Source organism: Carassius carassius, chromosome 5, assembly GCF_963082965.1.
Source record: "Carassius carassius chromosome 5, fCarCar2.1, whole genome shotgun sequence".
Lineage (NCBI taxonomy): Eukaryota > Metazoa > Chordata > Actinopteri > Cypriniformes > Cyprinidae > Carassius > Carassius carassius.
Window position 1 is genome coordinate 14,098,304 of NC_081759.1, and position 20,712 is coordinate 14,119,015.

A 20,712-nucleotide genomic window follows, 5' to 3' on the forward strand; every position below is an offset into this window, starting at 1 on the left:
AAACATATTATATGAACATTGGGTGAGAAAATTTGAATTGTTGCTGTTTGTAAATGCTGTGTATTATTTACATTTTTTAGATTCGTTTGGGCTATTCACTGTCAACATAACCAGCAACAACCATTTTAGTCTGTTCTGGAACAGTTCCGTCTCAAGTGTTTGTTACTCTGTGGAGTGGTGGGCCAGAGGACAGATACCAACTTTTTGTCCATTCTACGAAAAGCAGACGCTCAAAGAAATAACTTGGAAAACTGACAGCTGTAGGGGAGAAGGACGTGACATGTGGCCAAGTATGATGAACCATATTCCGAATTTGTCCTCTGCATTGAACCTATCCAAGTGCACACACACAGTTGTGAACAAACACAGAGCAGTGGGCAGCCATATTGCTGCAGCACCCAGGGAGCAGTTGGGAGTTTGGTGCCTTGCTCAAGTTACTCACTCCAATTGTGGTGTTGTAGGTAGAAAAGAGCACTGGTTATTTACCCACCAACAGTGGGACCTGAGACTCGAACCCACAACCTTCAGATTTCAAGTCCGATTCTCTAACCATTAGGCCACAACTGCCCCCACATACTATACCTTTTCATTATCCCTCATTAAACTGGATGAAAAATTGAATGAAATCTTTATTTTTATGATGTAATCATATTTTTAGTATTCTCAAAAAAATATTGATTTTAATAACTTACTTTTTTTGTCTTTTGAATGCAGTTTTTCAGCCATATACAAGATATATATTTTTCCTGCACACCAGACCATACACAGACACCTGCAACATGAAGAATGTAAACAACAGTGAGACAACCTATGGCACAGCCCAGGCTTACTTCACTGAAGGAAGTGAGTCTAAATATTCATATATGAGTTACAGCAGCAGATAAAGAAGAATCTAGATAACCGCTGCATCATTGTGTCTGAATGAGCTGAACTCTTTGGGATTTTAGGTCCTATCAGTGCTCCTGGGAATGTGAGCATTTTTAATATAACCCAGCATTCCTCAGTAATCACATGGTGCCCCGTGTCTGAGGAAGACCTGCATGGATTCTTATTAGGCTACTACATCTACTTGACATGGGACAATAATGAAACATGTGAGTAGTATTCAATCATAAGTTTATAATGTGTAAGTTTATTAATGTTTTATTCTAAAGTTAATAAATTTTTAAAAATAAATATAAGGTACATTACTAGTAGATTTTAAGTTACCATTAGAAAGTGTGTTTTTATATACTATCCCTTAAACTTAAAAAAAAAAAAACAGATTTAAGAATTTAGGTAATAGCTCACTACTTACTGGAAAATGATTTTTGACAGAATGTTGACGATAACTGGGAAATTGCACCAAAGTGTGATTTGATAGACCATGCTTTCAGAGAGTTTCAAGTTCATAATAGGAAAATAAAAATGTAAATAAAAAAAATATATATATATCAGTTCTCAAATATCAGTGAAACCCAACTGATAATTTTCTTTTTTCTTTTCTATTATGTACTTCAAATATTAAGCCTTCACAGTGGACTCCAGCATAAACAGTTATGAGCTGCAGAATCTTGAAAGCAACTGTGCTTACCGCGTGCAGCTATCTGCATTTACAGCGGCTGGAGAAGGAGAGCGGAGTGATTTCAAACACTTTGTCACAAACCTACTAGGTAAACTCATATTTTTCATGAGATGATGTCTGTTATCAAGCTGGTATTCCAGGTTTATCTGTTCACGATGCACAATAAATGTCTGTATGTTTGTTTTTTTGATTACATGGATTGAAATAGTCACATACTGACTATATGGCTCATTCTTACAGAATTCACAGCTTTGAACAGCATTATAGCCACGGTTGTTGTGGGAATAATAATTCTTTTACTAGCAGTTCACCTCAGCTGTCGACTTCTGCACAGGTAGAGGCATGCATTTTATGTTCTGAATAGTTGGCACTATATAATCAATCAAAATCTTTGCATGTGTGTTATTTAATATAGAGCTCACTGTTCATTTTTACAGAGCCAAGGATCTGTTGTGGCCGAATATACCAAATCCTGAGAAAAGCAACGCTGTTCAGAAAATAGAAATTGCCTGTGAACTGGTAAGCAAGAGAAAATATGATGGAACCATAGATTTCATTGTCAAGAAAAATAATATAGTTGTGGCCAGAAGTTTTGGCAGTGACATAGATTTTGTGTTTTTCAAAGTTTGCTGCTTCAGTATTTGTAGATTATTTTTTCCACATGTTTCTATGGTACACTGAAAAACAATGATAAGCGTATAATACGTTTTAAAGGCTTTAATATAATTAGTCAATATTAATAGTGTTGACCCTTGTTCTTCATAACCTCTGCAATTCGCTCTGGTATGCTGGATATTAGCTTCTGGGCAAAGTCCTGACTGATGGTGATCCATTCTTGCCTTATTAGATCTCAGAGTTTATCACAATTTGTGGGCTTCTGCTTGTCCACTCCCCTTTTGACTGACCAAAGATTCTCTATTGGATTGAGATCTGGGAAGTTGCCTAGCCACGCATCCAAAATTTCAGTGTAATGATCTATGAGCAACTTCTTATCACTCTTGTTTTGTGACATTGTGCTCTATCATGCTGGAAAATGCACAGATCATCACCAAATTGCTGTCCAATCCTTGTACTTCCTGCAGAATTTCAGTCTGTCCTCAATGTTTATCTTGGAGAGAAGTGGTTTCTTTTCACCCCTTCTTGACACCGGGCCATTGTCAAGGAGTCTTGGCCTCACTTTGCGTGCAGATGCTCTCACACCAATCTGCTGCCATTCCTGAGCAAGCTCTTCACTGTTGGAAACCTGGTGGAACTGACTCTAGTCTAACCTCACTCCTTGAAGTTCTTGATGATCCGGTAAATGGTATATTTATTCTTTGTAGCATTTACCTTGCATGTGAGGCCATTTTAATACAAAACAATGATGGCTGCACGTGTTCCTTTGGAGGTAACCATTGCTAACAAGAACACAATGATTGGAAGCACTTCCCCCTTCTTTTTTAGCAATCAGTCTGCCCTTACAATCTAATTAGTATGATAGTGATTAACCTGACTAGTACATTAACATGTAGTCATTTAGCAGACACTTTTATCCAAAGCGACTTACAAATGAGGACAATAAAAGCAGTCAAAACTAACAAAAGGTAAATGAAAAGTCTCGGTCAGCCTAACGCAGCACACATGGCAATATATTTATATATATATATATATATATATATATATATATATATATATATATATATATATTATAAACACACAAAGAAAAACGATTAGATATAATAGAAAAAACTGAAAGCTAGTGTTTGTTTTTGTTTTTGAATAAAAAATAAATAGATTTTGAATAAATAGAAAGTGCTAGAGTTAGACGTTCAAATAAAGATGGAAAAGATGTGTTTTAGTCGTTTCGTGAAGATTGCTAAGGACTCAGATTGAGTTGGGCTGGTCATTCCACCAGGAGGGAACAGTTAATGAAAGAGTCAGTGAAAGTGATTTTGTGCCTATTTGAGATGGCACAATAATACGCCATTCACTTGCAGAACACAATAATACGCCATTAACTTGCAGAACACAAGCTTCTAGAGGGCACATAACTCTGAAGTAATGAATTTAGGTAAATGGGTGCAGAGCCAGTGGTGGTTTTGTAGGCAAACATTAATGCCTTGAATTTTGTGAGAGCAGCTACTGGCAGCCAGTGCAGAACCTAGTGATGCCATGTAGACAGAGAAGAGAAGTGGTCCAAGAACTGAGCCCTGAGGCACCCCAGTAGCTAGATGTTGCGACTTTGACACCACACCTGTCCAGGATACCTTGAAGGACCTGTCTGAGAGGTAAGACTCAAACCACTAGCATGCGGTTCCTGAGATACCATTTCCCAATAAGGTTGACAGAAGAATCTGGTTGAACACCATACCAAATGCAGCAGACAGATTCAGCAAAATAAGTATAGAAAATTTGGAAACCACTCTTGCCAGTCTTAGGGCTTCAACAACTGAAAGCAAGACAGTCTTTGTCAAATGTCCACTTCTGAAGCCAGATTTGTTGCTGTCCAGGAGGTTGTTCTGTATGAGAAAGGCAGAGACTTGGATGAACACAACTCATTCAAGTGTTTTTGCAATGAAAGGTAGTGTAACGACTGGGTGAAGGAGTGGCAGGAAGCAAGTGCGAGATTAATGATATTTAATGAAGACAATGATACAGACAGTACTTGAGACACAAACAACGCTGGGAGGAATGCACAGTCCAAGATGGGGGTGATGACTGACGAATCCGGAAGGCGGAGGTGAGTTGGCAGCAGGAGAGGGTGACACAGGAACTGCGGGGAAGCGAGCCGAGCCGAAGGTAAGTGGCATCTCTGGACAAATGCGTGAGCGGAGGGGACCGCGACTTCAGATTCCAGACTAGGAAAAGCTGGTGGCTGGTAACCTACACTGCACTGAAATGGAGAGAGGCCCATGGCTGACACTGGTAACGAATTGTGAGCGTACTCCACCATAGAGAGTTGTTGGCTCCAGGAAGAAGGATTCTTGGAGACCAAACATCGCAACATTCTCTCTAAATCTTGGTTGGCTCGCTCAGACTGCCCGTTACTCTGGGGATGATAACCCAAAGACAGACTAACCATCGCTCCTAGCAATTTACAAAATTCCTTCCAAAATTTGGATATGAATTGGGATCCCCTGTCAGAAACCACATCTACCGGGAGGCCATGTAACCGAAAGACGTGACCTAGGACAGTGACCGCTGTCTCCTTGGCTGTAGGTAATTTGGGCAAGGGAATGAAATGTGCCGCCTGCGAGAACCGGTCCACTACGGTCAAAACGACCGTCATGCCATTAGAGGGCGGGAGGGCGGTAACAAAATCTAGTGCGATATGTGACCAGAGTCTCGAAGGGACAGACAGCGGTTGAAGAATCCCATCAGGAGGCCGGTTAGACGACTTACCACTGCCGCAAACTGAGCAAGCCAAAACAAAATCGTGGACGTCACGAGCCATAAGTGGCCACCAGAATCGTTGTTTAACTTACCCCTTGGTTTGGCTTATCCCTGCATGACAAGCAACGTTAGAGCAGTGACCCCACAAATAAATGATTCGGTGGGCAACCGGGCGGAGGCGTTACCCCTTCTAAGGCTGTCTTGACCTTCGATTCGACCTCCCATACGAGTGCTGAGACGACTATTTTCTCAGGTTAAATACACTCGGGAGTCACAGGGTGGGCGGAGGGATCAAAAAGACGTGACAAAGAATCGGGTTTGACATTTTTGGAACCCGGGCGGTACAACAGAGTAAAATCAAAACGACTGAAAAAAGTGCCCACCGAGCCTGCCTGGAATTGAGTCTTTTGGCAGTTCTAATGTACTCTAAATTCTTGTGATTGGTCCAAACAATGAAAGGTACCCCTGACCCTTCCAACCAGTGACGCCACTCCTCTAAAGCTAATTTGACGGCCAACAATTCTCTGTTACCAATGTCATAATTGCGTTCAGCAGGAGATAAACGATGTGAGAAAAACGGGCAGGGATGCATCTTATCGTCCGAGGCAGCACGTTGGGAAAGAACTGCTCCTACCCCCACCTCTGATGCGTCGACCTCCACCACGAACTGCCGTGTGGGATCAGGAGCTACAAGGATGGGAGCCAAAACGAAGCGGCTCTTGAGGTTGGTAAATGCAGTTTTGGCTGCATCCGACCACCTGAACGGAGTACTGGGGGAGGTCAAGACCGTCAGAGGTGAGACTAGTTGGCTGAAATTATGAATGAAACGTCGATAAAAATTGGCGAACCCCAGAAACCGCTGTAGGGCCTTACAGGAATCTGGAGATGGCCATTCTATCACAGCCTTAACCTTGTCAGGATCCATACGTATTCCCTCGGACGAGACGATATACCCTAGGAAGGGGACAGACTGTGCATGGAATATGCATTTCTCCACCTTGACAAAAAGCCCATTCTCGAGTAACCTCTGGAGCACTCGTCTGACGTGTTGAACATGTTCCTGGAGAGAGGAAGAAAAAATCAGTATGTCATCCAGGTAAACATATATAAACTGATCTACCAGGTCTCTCAACACGTCATTAACGAGTGCTTGGAAAACCTCTGGCAATTAGGAGAGCCCAAACGGCATCACCAAATATTCAAAGTGCCCTCTAGGGGTGTTAAAGGTGGTTTTCCATTCATCCCACTTCCTGATGCGGACCAAATGATAAGCGTTACGTAAATCCAATTTTGTGAATATGGATGCTCACTGTAACCTCTCGAAAGCTGAAGACATCAATGGTAACGGATAGGTGCTCTTTATCGTGATGTTGTTCAGCTCTCGGTAGTCAACACAAGGTCGCAGAGAACCATCCTTCTTACCCACAAAAAAGAATCCCGCCCCCGCTGGAGCAGAGGAAGTGTGGATGAACCTTGATGCCAAGGAATCAGAAATGTATTTCTCCATGGCCTCCCTCTCCAGAATAGAAAGAGAGTAAAGCTTGCCTTCAGGCGGAAACTTACCTGGCACTAAATCTATAGCACAGTCGTAGGGACGATGCGGAGGAAGAGAAGCAGCACGGGACTTACTGAACACCTCCTTCAGGTCCAAGTATTCTGCGGGCACGTTTGATAACACCATGGTCTCTTTCTGAAAGACAGAAACAGGCACAACAGGACAAGCAGAAACCAGACAAGACTCATGACAACTTTCACTCCACAAGGTGACTGTGTTGGAACCCCAATCCACTCGTGGATTATGTTTGATTAACCAGGGGTGACCTAAAACAATGGGAGCTACAGGGGAGTCCATGAGGTAAAAGAATATGGTTTCACTGTGGTTGCCTGAGGTGAGCAGAGTTATGGGTTCAGTGTAGTGGGTGACGTGTGGCAGTTCCTGGCCATTGAATGCTTTGACATGGATGGGATGAGACACAGGAAGGACTGGAAGGTTCAAGTGACGTGCAAGGAGAGAGTCAATGAAATTACCTTCGGCCCCAGAGTCCAGAAGGGCGTGACAGTCGTGAGTGTGGTTCTCCCACCGCAGTTTCACCGGAAGGAGAGTCGATGATGTGGTTGAGGACTTCCCGGCGGAGATCCCACCCGATAGGAGCCTCAAACGTACTACCGGGCTGGCTCTTTTTACCGGGCAGGAATGGATGGAATGCTCCGAGCCACCGCAATATAAGCATAGTCCTTTGGACCTCCGCCACTCTCTCTCCCTCCGGGAAAGCCGTGCTCTACCTACCTGCATGGTTTCGTGATCGTCGACGGGACCAACCATGTTCTCTCGACTCGAGCGGTCCCTTTCCGGAGAGACGTAATGGCGTGTAGGACTGACTTGTCTACCCAGGCGGTTAATCCAAGCGTCCACCCGGAGTGCCAGGCCGATTAGGCCATTGAACGTTGGGGGCAGCTCGAGGAGGTAGATCTCCTTCTGAACAGGGTCGGCCAGCCCATGCAGGAATCGATCCCACTGCGCCGCCTCATTCCACTGGCACGCGGCCGCCAGGGTGCGGAACTGAATGGAATAGTCCGCCACCGATGATTCTCCTTGTTTGAGGTCCGAGAGCTGGTGAGCGGCCTCCCTGGCAGCCGCGGCTCGATCGAACACCCGTTTCATCTCTTCGGAGAGGGCGTGGAACGAGGCGCAACATGGATGTTAATTCTCCCACACCGCCGTCCCCCATAAGGCGGCCCTGCCAGAGAGTGGGGTAAGAGCAAACGCAACCTTTGACTCCTCTGTCGCGAAGGTGCGGGGCTGCAATGCAAAATGCATGGAACATTTGTTAAGGAAAGTCTTGCAAAAGTTTGGCTCACCGGAGTAACTCTCTGGCGCCAGAAGTCGCGGCTCTGGCCGGAAGTGGTCCTGGGGGGTCTCCCGGGGGACAGGCGGCGCAGGCGGTGCGGTGGGTGCAGTGGGAGAGGTGAGTTGATGAATCCGCTGGGTGAGCTCGGACACCTGTGTCACCAGCGCTTGGATCGCGCGTCCGGTGTTCACGATGCTCTCCTGCTGCTGATCCATGCGGTTGACGCCAATATATAGGGATGAGTAATGAGTGACAGCTGTTGCTGATGACAAATTAACGGAGATGCCCACAAACTAATCAGTGCTGACGCGTAACACACAGACTTCACCCACAAAGTGCAAAACCAAGAGATCACGGTTTACCAACCGTGACAGGTAGAAGGGAAACCGGTCTGTAGTTCTCTAAAAGAGTTGGGTTGAGTGGGTATCTTGAGAAGTGGGGTTATACGAACTTGTTTAAATGTTGAGGGAAAAACACCAGTGTGAAGGGATGTGTTAACAATGTGAGTGAGTGCAGGTACAATGGCTGGAGAAATGACTGAAGGAGATGAGATGGAATAGGATCAAGCAGACAAATAAGTAGGATTATTGGAAAGGACAAATTTAGAGACTTCTGCCTCCGAGAGTGGAGAGAAGGATGAAAATGAGTGTATGTTTACTGGTAAGATGTGTTTGACATTTTGTGGTGTGGCAAAATGTGCACTGAGGCTTGTAATTTTATTAATGAAGAGTGTGGCAAAGTCGTCAGCTGTTAGAGTGGATGAAAGAGGGAGGAACATGTTTTATAAGGATGTAAGAGTTAGGCGAATTGTTAATTTTGTTTTGATAGTATTTGCTTTTAGCAGTGGAGATCAATAGAGCAGTATGATCAATAGAGCAGTGTTGTGTGTTAATAAGGTACAGTTGGTTGCCTTATTTGTGAGTAGCCGTAGTTAACATTTGCTTAAGATCAAAAGAGGCAAGTAGAGTGTGGAAGTCTGCAGCCTGAGGTTTATCTAGGTGGTTGTTGAAGTCTCCAAGCATAATTAGGGGAGTACCATCCTCAGGAAAGATTGAGAGCACCACATCTAATTCTTCCACAAAGTTACCTGGTCCTGAGGGTCGATAAACAACTATAAAATGGATTTTAAGAGGGTGGGTAATAGTGGCTCAATGTGATTCAAAGGAGCTGTTGATATACAGAGATGGTAAAGGATTAAATCTCCAATCAGTAGAGATAAGCAGACCAGTACCAGTACAGTCAGATGGAAGAGGTGGAGTCAATCAGCAGAAGTTAAAAGCAGCTTGTAAGTGCATTTATTTCTTGTGTCAGTGTTTAGCGCAGTTGTTGTTGCTAGGAAATGCTTGTTTTGTTTACCGTGTGGAGACATGCTGAAATCGCATTTGGGTAAGTGGGAAAAAGAGAAATTATTGGAGAGAGCAGCAGTTTTAGAATTGTCCTCTGATTCAATACACATCTCTGTCAGGGCCATGAGGTTTAGTCTTGAATGACTTGTAATAAAAGTAATAAAATCTGCTTTGTTTACTGCAGACTGGCAATTCCAAAGACCAATAGAAAAATAAAGTAATCTATTATTAGACTTATGCAAAGTGTGCCGGTTGTTAGGATTGCGCTGCCTGATGCAGTGTGTCATGCATGGTTTACAAATGGTAGTAGGGATCTGGAAACACATAGTCAAGTCAAGTCAAGTCACCTTTATTTATATAGTGCTTTAAACAAAAAGATTGCGTCAAAGCATCTGAACAACATTAATTAGGAAAACAGTGGGTCAGTAATGCAAAATGATAGTTAAAGGCAGTTCATCATTGAATTCAGTGATCTCATCATCTCAGTTCAGTTTAGAAGAATCAGAATCAGAATCAGAATGAGCTTTATTGCCAGGTATGTTCACACATACGAGGAATTTGTTTTCGTGACAGAGCTCCGCAGTGCAACATAACAGCGACAGAACAAAAAACACAATAAGGAATAAAAAATACAAAAAAATACAAATAGGTGGGTAAGGATTGACAATATACAAATTGACAATGTATGGCAGGTATATTAAAAAGAGCATTTATGTATGTACATGTATATTATGTGGAAAAATTGTAACTGTACGCTAAGTATGTGTGTTTGGATAAATAAGTGTATGTGTATATAAATATAAATATAAGTAGTATAGTGTGTTCCATGTATGTACATGTATATTATGTGCAAAAGATTTACGTGTACGCTAAGTATGTGTGTTGGATAAAAAGTGTAGTTTATATAAATATAAATAGTGTAGTGTGTCCCACAGTTATTATCAGCTGTTCATAAGATGGATTGCCTGAGGGAAGAAACTGTTCCTATGTCTGGTCGTTCTGGTGCTCAGTGCTCTGTAGCGTCGACCAGATGGCAACAGTTCAAAGAGGGAGTGTGCTGGATGTGAGGGGTCCAGAGTGATTTTAACAGCCCTTTTGCTCACTCTGGATAAGTACAGTTCTTGAATAGATGGGAGGGTTGTACCGATAATTCGCTCAGCAGTCCGGACTACCCTCTGTAGTCTTCTGAGGTCCGATTTAGAAGCTGAGCTGAACCAGACAGTTACTGAAGTGCAGAGGATGGATTCGATGATGGTGGAGTAGAACTGTTTCAGCAGATCCTGTGGCAGGTTAAACTTCCTCAGCTGGCGAAGGAAGTACAACCTCTGCTGGGCCTTTTTCACAATGGAGTCAATGTGAATGTCCCACTTCAGGTCCTGAGAGATAGTGGTGCCCAGGAACCTGAATGACTCCACTGCAGTCACAGTGCTGTTCATGATGGTGAGTGGGGGGAGTGCAGGGGGGTTTCTCCTGAAGTCCACGATCATCTCCACTGTTTTGAGCGTGTTAAGCTCCAGGTTGTTGAGACTGCACCAGACAGCCAGCTCTTTAACCTCCTGTCTGTAAGCAGACTCGTCACCGTCCTGAATGAGGCCGATGAGTGTGGTGTCATCTGCAAACTTCAGGAGCTTGACAGAGGGGTCCTTAGATGTGCAGTCATTAGTGTACAGGGAGAAGAGCAGTGGGGAGAGAACACAGCCCTGGGGAGCTCCGGTGCTGATTGTACGGGTGCTGGATGTGTATTTTCCCAGCCTCACTAGCTGCTGCCTGTCTGTCAGGAAGCTGTTGATCCACTGACAGACGGAGGTGGGCACGGAGAGCTGAGTTAGTTTGGGCAGGAGGAGGTTTGGGATGATCGTGTTGAAGGCAGAGCTGAAGTCCACAAACAGGATCCTCACATAGGTCCCCGGTCTGTCTAGGTGTTGCAGAACATAATGCAGTCCGATGTTTACTGCATCGTCCACAGACCTGTTTGCTCTGTAGGCAAACTGAAGAGGATCCAGCAAGGGTCCAGTGATGTCCTTCAGGTGGGCCAGCACCAGTTTTTCAAATGACTTCATGACTACAGACGTTAGAGCCACAGGCCTGTAGTCATTTAGTCCTGTAATTTTGGGTTTCTTTGGGATGGGGATGATGGTGGAGCGTTTGAAGCATGAAGGGACTTCGCACAGCTCCAGCGATCTGTTGAAGATCTTTGTGAAGATGGGGGCCAGCTGGTCAGCACAGGATTTCAGACAGGCTGGTGTAACACAATCTGGGCCTGGTGCTTTTTTCCTTTTCTGCTTCCTGAAGACCTGGCGCACCGCATCCTCGCTGATCTGTATTGCAGGTGTGGGGGAGAGGGGGGATGCAGGAGGTGTGAATGGTGAGAGCGCTCGATTGGAGAGGTGTTCAGGGTGGGTTGCAGGAGTTGTGAGTGGTGTGAACAGTTGTTTGGAGAGGCATTCAGGGTTGGTTGCAGGAGTTGTGAATGGTGAGAGCGGTTGATTGGAGAGGTGATCAGGATGGGTTGCAGGAGCTGTTAATGGTGTGAACGGTTGTGTGGAGAGGCATTCAGGGTTGGTTGCAGGAGCTGTGAATGGTGTGAACGTTTGTTTGGAGAGGCATTCAGGGTTGGTTGCAGGAGTTGTTATTGGTGTGAACGGTTGTGTGGAGAGGTGTTCAGGGCAGGTGATGGGTGTTCTTTCAAACCTGCAGTAAAACTCGTTCAGATCGTCTGCCAGTCGTTGATTTTCCACAGTGCTGGGGGGTGGTGTCTTGTAATTGGTGATCTTCTTTAGGCTTTTCCACACTGATGCGGAGTCGTTCGAAGTGAACTGAGTCCTTATTTTTTCAGAATAATTCCTCTTTGCCACTTTGATCTCCTTTTCCAGTGTGTATTTAGCCTGTTTATACAAGACATTGTCCCCCTTCACGTAAGCATCTTCTTTGGCCTGACGGAGCTGTCTGAGTTTTGCAGTGAACCACGGTTTGTCATTGTTGTAATTTAGTTGAGTCTTGGTAGGAATACACATATCCTCACAGAAACTGATATATGATGTTACGGTCTCTGTGAGTTCGTCCAGATCGGTGGCAGCAGCTTCAAAAACACTCCAATCAGTGAGGTCAAAACAAGATTGTAAATCCTGCTCTGCTTCATTAGTCCATCTTTTTACAGTCCTTAATACAGGTTTAGCTGATTTTAGTTTCTGCCTGTAGGTCGGTATAAGATGAACCAGAAGGTGATCAGAATGTCCCAAAGCTGCTCGTGGAACAGAGTGAAATGCATCCTTTATTGTTGTGTAACAGTGATCCAATATATTACTGTCTCTTGTGGGACAAGTAACATGCTGTCTGTATTTTGGCAGTTCACGGGAGAGATTGGCTTTATTAAAGTCCCCAAGAATGATTAAAACAGAGTCTGGGTGTTGTTGTTCTGTTTCTGTGATCTGCTCAGCGAGTTTCTGTAAAGCTGAGCTCACGTGCGCTTGAGGAGGGATGTAAACACTAACCAGAATGAACGAATGAAACTCCCGCGGCGAATAGAACGGCTTGCAGTTAATGAAGAGCGTTTCGAGATTTGAGCAGCACGTCTTCTTTAACACAGTTACATCTGTACACCACCGTTCATTGATGTAAAAGCATGTCCCGCCGCCGCGCGATTTCCCCGTTGATTCTGCGTCGCGATCCGCTCTAAACAGCTGAAAGTCCGGCAGATGGAGCGCGCTGTCCGGTATGGTGTCATTCAGCCAAGTTTCCGTGAAACACAGAGCAGCAGAGTGGGAGAAATCTTTATTTGTCCGAGAGAGCAGAAGCAGTTCGTCCGTTTTGTTGGGTAGAGAGCGGAGATTTGCCAGATGGATGCTAGGCAACGGCGTTCGAAATCCGCGTTTTCTGAGTCTCACGAGCGCTCCCGCTCGCTTTCCCCGCCTGCGCGTCCTCTTGAAGCGTGTGATCAGGGCAGCCGCTCCGCCGACAAGAATGTCCAGCAAAACATCAGAATAGTCGAAAACCGGTGAAATATCGGGAGATGTGTGTTGCCGAATATCCAGCAATTCGTCCCTGGTGAAACTGATTGCAGGAATATAACTAAAGACAGGACAAACTAACAAAAACACAAAAACAACTGCAGAGCACGTCACGGAGGCAGCCATCCTGTATCGGCGCCACTCAGACTCTTAAATAGTATCTGTGCAATCATTTGCAATCAAGTCAACGATATCGCTGTAAATGAAGTGACCCCAACTAAGCAAGTCAGAGGCGACAGTGGCAAGGAACCAAAACTTAAACAAAACAAGTGTTTCAGCAACAACAACTGCGCTAAACACTGAGATAAGAAATAAATGCACTTACGAGCTGCTTTTAACTTCTGCTGATTGTCTGCTTCTCTCAAAGAGTATTTCTTTACACTGTCTTTTGCTGGCGCTTGAACACACTTTCCTGTTTATCACAACAAATGGCCAAGCAAAGTGTACAACACTGAAAAGGTAGGTGATACATTACAAGACCAAACGCGATTTCAGGGGTGTATTCCAGAAAGTGGGTTTTGTTGGAAACTCAAGAGTTTGATAACCCCAGAAAAGGGAAACTGTGTTTTTTGGGGTTCAATAAAAGACAAAACTAAACCTCTTGTCAAGTTTTCATAGTAACTTACTCTGTAAACCTAAAATGGTGTATTCCAGAAAACCTGGTTAACTTACCTTTAACTTATTATTGTATTGATAATAATATAAAATGTAATAAATAAATAACACATTAATACATTAAACCCGTGTATATATATATATATATATATATACACACACACACACACACATACACAGGTGCTGGTTCAAAAAGTAAAACTTGTATATTATATCCGTTCATTACACACAGACTGATATATTTCAAATTTTGATGATTATAACTGACAACTAAGGAAAATCCCAAATTCAGTATCTCAGAAAATTAGAATATTGTGAAAAGGTTCAATATTGAAGACACCTGGTACCACACTCTAATCAGCTAATTAACTCAAAACACCTGCAAAGGCCTTTAAATGGTCTCTCAGTCTAGTTCTGTAGGCTACACAATCATGAGGAAGACTTCTGACTTGACAGTTGTCCAAAAGATGACCATTGACACCTTACACAAGGAGGGCAAGACAAAATGTCATTGCAAAAGAGGCTGGCTGTTCACAGAGCTCTGTGTCCAAGCACATTAATAGAGAGGTAAAGGGGAGGAAAAGATTTGGTAGAAAAAAGTTTACAAGAAATAGGGATAACCGCACCCTGGACAGGATTGTGAAACAAAACCCATTCAAAAAATGTGGGGGAGATTCACAAAGAGTGGACTGCAGCTGGAGTCAGTGCTTCAAGAACCACTATGCACAGACGTATATAAGACATGGGTTTCAGCTGTCAAATTCTTGTGTCAAGCCACTCTTGAACAACAGACAGCATCAGAAGCGTCTCACCTGGGCTAAAGACAAAAAGGACTGGACTGCTGCTGAGTGGTCCAAAGTTATGTTCTCTGATGAAAGTAAATTTAGCATTTCCTTTGGAAATCAGGGTCCCAGAGTCTGGAGGAAGAGAGGAGAGGCAAACATTGCTTGAGGTCCAGTGTAAAGTTTCCACAGTCAGTGATGGTTTGGGGTACCATGTCATCTGCTGGTGTTGGTCCACTGTGTTTTCTGAGGTCCAAGGTCAACACAGCCGTATACCAAGAAGTTTTAGAGCACTTCATGCTTCCTGTTGCTGACCAACTTTATGGGGATGCAAATTTAAATTTCCAACAGGACTTGGCATCTGCAAAGTGCCAAAGCTACCAGTACCTGGTTTAAGGACCATGGGTTCCCTGTTCTTAATTGGCCTGCAAGCTCGCCTGACTTAACCCCATAGAAAATCTATGAGGTATTGTGAAGAGGAAGATGCGATTTGCCAGACACAAGAATGCAGAAGAGCTGAAGGCCCCTATCAGAGCAACCTGTGCTCTCATAACACCTGAGCAGTGCCACAGACTGATAGACTCCATGCAACGCCACATTGCTGCAGTAATTCAGGCAAAAGGAGCCCCAACAAAGTTTTGACTGCTGTACATGCTCATACTTTTCATGTTCATACTTTTCAGTTGGCCAAGATTTCTAAAAATCCTTTTTTTGTATTGGTCTTAAGTAATATTCTAATTTTCTGAGATACTTTGAATTTGAACAAGTTTCACTTTTTGAATGGAATTGGTGAAATAAATCAACTTTTTGATGATATTCTAATTATATGACCAGCACCTGTATATTATATATTTAATAGGCTATATTACATATTGTAATATTATATAATGATGTGCGCTATCTGTCATGCCTACTGAAGGCTCGTCAGTCGATCACACGTGCGCTAAAGTGAACTAAGCCTGGGACATAACCTGCTCCGGTGCATGTTATCTTCAGAGAGCAAGTTACTATGGTTACATACCCTGAAAGTAACTTTAAATTTTGGAACTGAAAGCTGAGGTTATCTGCTCACTTATCGTCAAACATACCCTGGTATGTGACATAACCTGCTTTTTGGAATACCAACCCCCTGTGTTGTGAACGCAGTCACAACAGACCCGGAAGAGAAGCCAATGCTGAATAAAGTCGTCATTTTTGTTATTTTTAGACCAAAATGTATTTTCGATGCTTCAACAAATCCTAACTGACCCTCTGATGTCACATGGACTACTTTGATGATGTTTTTATGACCTTTTTGGACATGGACAGTATACCATACATACATTTTCAATGGAGGGACAGAAAGCTCTCGTACTAAATCTAAAATATCTTAAACTGTGTTCCGAAGATGAACAGAGGTCTTATGGGTTTGGAACGACGAGTCATTAATGACATAATTTTAATTTTTGGGTGAACTAACCCTTTAATAGCATCTGCTGTGACCTCTAAGTAACCTAATAATTAGAATTTCCTTTAGGATTTCCAGTGTGTTTGGATTTACTGATTATAGACATATTGTCACCATCGCACCTTCCGAAAATTAAGCTGAATGGAAGGATGCCAGATGGAAGGGTAATGCTACATATGCTGTAGCCACCACCATAGTTGTTAAATAAACACAAATTATTCAGTTTATTTGGTAATCTTTATGTCCTACAAAAAAAAAAGCAACACACTTTTTTTTCCCTGTTGAATTTTTATATTGGTTTTGTGGCCATCTTCTCTTCATTTGTCAGTAATGCTGGTGCGTGTTCTCCTCCCATTTTACAAATGTCTGTCTTCTTGCTGTTGGCTTCTGAATAGAAGTCAAATGTTTTTCATTACCCTAATTAAGAAATGTAGCATGTTGGATTAAAGAACATGTAATTATGTAAAAAAGCATTAGACTATGTGAAAAAAGCTGCTGCACATTGAAATAGATATACAGTGAATGATTTACTGAATGTCAAATATTTGTAAAGTCATGTAACATTAGCCTACACCCATTTCACACTTGAAGCTTTATGTTACGTGAACCTTGCCAAGACAAAACTGCTTGTGGTTCCAGCAAACCCATCGTTTCATCACAATTTCACCATTCAGTTAGGCACATCAACCATACTGTAACTCCTTCAGCCAGCCAGAAACCTTGGAGTTATGATTGATGATCAGCTGACTTTCTCAGACCACATTGCTAAAACTGTCTGGTCCTGCAGATTTGCTTTATTCAACATCAAGAAGATCAGGCCCTTTCTTTCGGGAACATGCTGCACCACTCCTTGTTCAGGCATTTGTTCTGTCCAGGTTGGACTATTGCAGTGCTATCTTGGCAGGTCTTCCAGCCAGTTCTATCAAACCTTTACAATTAATCCAGAACTTAAATTAAACAAATGTATTTTTAATGAGCCAAAAAGAATGCACGTCACACTTCTGTTTATCAATTTGCACTTGCTTCCAATAGCTGCTTGCATAAAATTCAAGGCATTGATGTTTGCCTACAAAATCACCACTGGCTCTGCACCCATTTACCTAAATTCATTTCTTCAGACTTATGTGCCCTCTAGAAGCTTTCGTTCTGCAAGTGAACGTCGCTTGATTGTGCCATCCCAAAGAAAGACAAAGTCACTTTTACAGACTCTTAAATTAAATGTTCCCTCCTGGTGGAATTGCCTGCCCAACTCAATCCGAGCAGCTGAGTAATTAGCCATCTTCAAGAATCCGCTTAAAACACATCTCTTCCATCGTTATTTGACCCTCTAACTTTAGCACTCTCTATTCTTATTCTATTCTTTAAAAAAAAAAATAACTGCATTAAGCTAACTGAGACTTGTTATAGCACTTGTATTTCATTGCTCTTGTGTTGATTTTGATTGCTTCCATTATCCTCATTTGTAAGTCGTTTTAGATAAAAGCGTCTGTTAAATGAATAAATGTAAATTTAAATGTAAATTGAATACCATGAATCATACTGAAGGATTACCATGTTCATATATCATGGTACATTTTTTATATGGTCTCATGGTATTTACAAGGTATTGTAGTACCATAATATCAATAATATAATAGTACTATCATGGTACATGACTAAAAAAACAACATTACAATGGTACCATGCCAAGAAAACCATGAGCATACCATGGAATTTTTTTGTAACAGTACATTTTTTTTTTTTTTACTACATTCCAGTTCAGAGGTTGGAACATATTTATGAGTAAAAGCACTTTTTGAAATCTTTGGCCACTTTCTGCCATGCGTTTCTTCTGCAGGGTATCCTGGAGCCATTGAACAGACAGAGGTTAGAGGAAAGTGAAGGATGCGATTCCAGTACAGTGTGTGTCGTTGCGAGCAAGAGGGAGAAGAACACCGCCATTCTCCTCTGTGAAGATGAGAACGGCCCATCCATCCCGGAGCAGATCATACCACCTGACACCCCAACACAAGTGCCCACCAACGAGTCAGGTTCCACAGAGACCTTCCCCATGGACTTTAATAAGACAGAACCTACTTTGAACACTTCTGTTGATGAAGAAATCACAACCTTTGTAAGCAAAGACCCTGAAAAGACCAATTCCAACACAACAGGATCTGACTTCATTCGAACATCCCAACCTGCAGTGGTTTTCATGAGCGATTACACTACCATGGAAATCTTCCAGCAGGTCACTATGGCTGGGATTCAAGGTCCATCCATGCAAACAGTAAAACCTGGATTGGTTACCGTACATCCAGGGCAGGATTATGTAAAGCAGTCCTATTTGTCATAAGAAACAGTCCAGTAAATCCAAAAGCGGCATGTAATAGTACTGAATTATTGAACCCAGAAATCACAGTGCTCTGAGATGCTTTTATACAGTTTAGAGGACATTTACTGTATAGACATAGTCCCTCTGGAGATTAGGAGCTTTGTTTAAGGGTACAACGTTCATTGTCCTGTTGCTAACTGAGCTTTAGTCACCACTCAATACCTCCTATAAAATATGGAATACGCCACTTGCACTGACAGTGAATTGGACCCAGGTCTCCGAATTCTACCTCTGAAGAACCAGTGCTCACGACAGAGACCACTACATCAATTACATGAAATGAATTTTCAGATCTTTATATTGGTCAGCAGAGTTTTATTGTATAAAATGTTAATATATTTATACAGGTGCTGGTCATATAATTAGAATATCATCAAAAAGTTGATTTCACTAATTCCTCTCAAAAAGTGAAACTTGTATATTATATTCATTCATTACACACAGACTGATATATTTCATATGACTGATTTATTTCTTTAAATTTTGATGATTATAACCGACAACTGAACTGAAAATCCCAAATTCAGTATCTCAGAAAATTAGATAATTACTTAAGACCAATACAAAGAAAGGATTTTTAGAAATATTGGCCAACTGAAAAGTATGAACATGAAACATATGAGCATGTACAGCACTCAATACTTAGTTGGGGCTCCTTTTGCCTGAATTACTGCAGCAATGCAGCGTGGCATGGAGTCGATGATAGGGGCCTTCAGCTCTTCTGCATTCTTGGGTCTGGCATACTGCATCTTCCTCTTCACAATACCCCATAGATTTTCTATGGGGTTAAGGTCAGGCGAGTTTGCTGGCCAATTAAGAACAGGGATACCACGGTCTTTGAACCAGGTACTGGTAGCTTTGGCATTGTGTGCAGGTGCCAAGTCCTGTTGGAAAATGAAATCTGCATCTCCATAAAGTTGGTCTGCAGCAGGAAGCATGAAGTTCTCTAAAACTTCCTGGAATCCTGGTATACGGCTGGGTTGACCTTGGACCTCAGAAAACACAGTGGACCAACACCAGCAGATGACATGGCACCGCAAACCATCACTGACTGTGGAAACTTTACACTGGACCTCAAGCAACATGGATTGTGTGCCTCTCCTCTCTTCCTCCAGACTCTTGGACCCTGATTTCCAAAGGAAATGCAAAATTTACTTTCATCAGAGAACATAACTTTGGACCACTCAGCAGCAGTCCAGTCCTTTTTGTCCTTAGCCCAGGCGAGACGCTTCTGATGCTGTCTGTTATTCAAAAGTGGCTTGACACAAGGAATGTGACAGCTGAAACCCATGTCTTGCATACGTCTGTGCGTAGTGGTTCTTGAAGCACAGCTGCAGTCCACTCTTTGTGAATCTCCCCCACATTTTTGAATGGGTTTTGTTTCACAATCCTCTCCAAGGTGCGGTTATCCCTATTGCTTGTACACTTTTTTTCTGCCACATCTTTTCCTTCCCTTCCCCCCTCTATTAATGTGCTTGGACACAGAGCTCTGTGAACAGCCAGCCTCTTTTGCAATGACCTTTTGTGTCTTGCCCTCATTGTGCAAGGTGTCAATGGTCATCTTTTGGACAACTGTCAAGTCAGCAGTCTTCCTCATGATTGTGTAGCCTACAGAACTAGACTGAGAGACCATTTAAAGGCCTTTGCAGATGTTTTGAGTTAATTAGCTGATTAGAGTGTGGCACCAGGTGTCTTAAATTTTGAACCTTTTCACAATATTCTAATTTTCTGAGATACTGAATTTGGGATTTTCCTTAGTTGTCAGTTATAATCATCAAAATTAAAAGAAATAAACATTTGAAATATATCAGTCTGTGTGTAATGAATAAATATAATATACAAGTTTCATTTTTTGAATGGATTAGTGAAATAAATCAATTTTTGATGATATTTAATTATATGACCAGCACCTGTATAGTTGCTTTAACATTATTGTACATGGTTTGTACTGTATATATACTGTATTTTTATGTGAATGTACAATGTTACATTAAATATATTTAAAATATACGTGTGCCAAAACTAGGGACTTGCAACTTGTCCTGTGTTAATGCTCTGAATAACTTCAAAAACATGATAGCGAGTTGTACATGTGCAAACACTGTTCAATTACACAGTATGAAAAAGACTGCAGTTGATAAGCTGGAAGTAAAACTCTTTAATGTAAATTTTATGTTAGGGAAAATCTTTTTTTATACCTATATGTTAAACAGACGCACACAATCACACAAACCAATATCATAAATAAGTCAATTCTTATTAATATTAGTTCTGCAGCTAACAAGCGCTGTATATAATTATTTATACTGTACCAACTTTTATTAAAAAATTATATTCAGAAACTTAAATTGTACTG

General features: G+C 42.3%; 1 protein-coding gene across 1 annotated transcript; it reads left to right on the forward strand.

Annotated features, from left to right (window-relative positions):
- The first annotated feature begins 61 nt into the window (after positions 1 to 61).
- On the forward strand, positions 62 to 18,458 carry LOC132140298 (uncharacterized). The gene is made up of 7 exons (XM_059549087.1): positions 62 to 290; positions 715 to 843; positions 948 to 1,094; positions 1,509 to 1,652; positions 1,805 to 1,898; positions 2,002 to 2,083; positions 17,820 to 18,458. Exons 1-7 carry the CDS (start codon positions 281 to 283, stop codon positions 18,315 to 18,317), a joined length of 1,104 nt encoding a protein of 367 aa, XP_059405070.1. The 5' UTR covers positions 62 to 280; the 3' UTR covers positions 18,318 to 18,458.
- Positions 18,459 to 20,712: the final 2,254 nt, after the last annotated feature.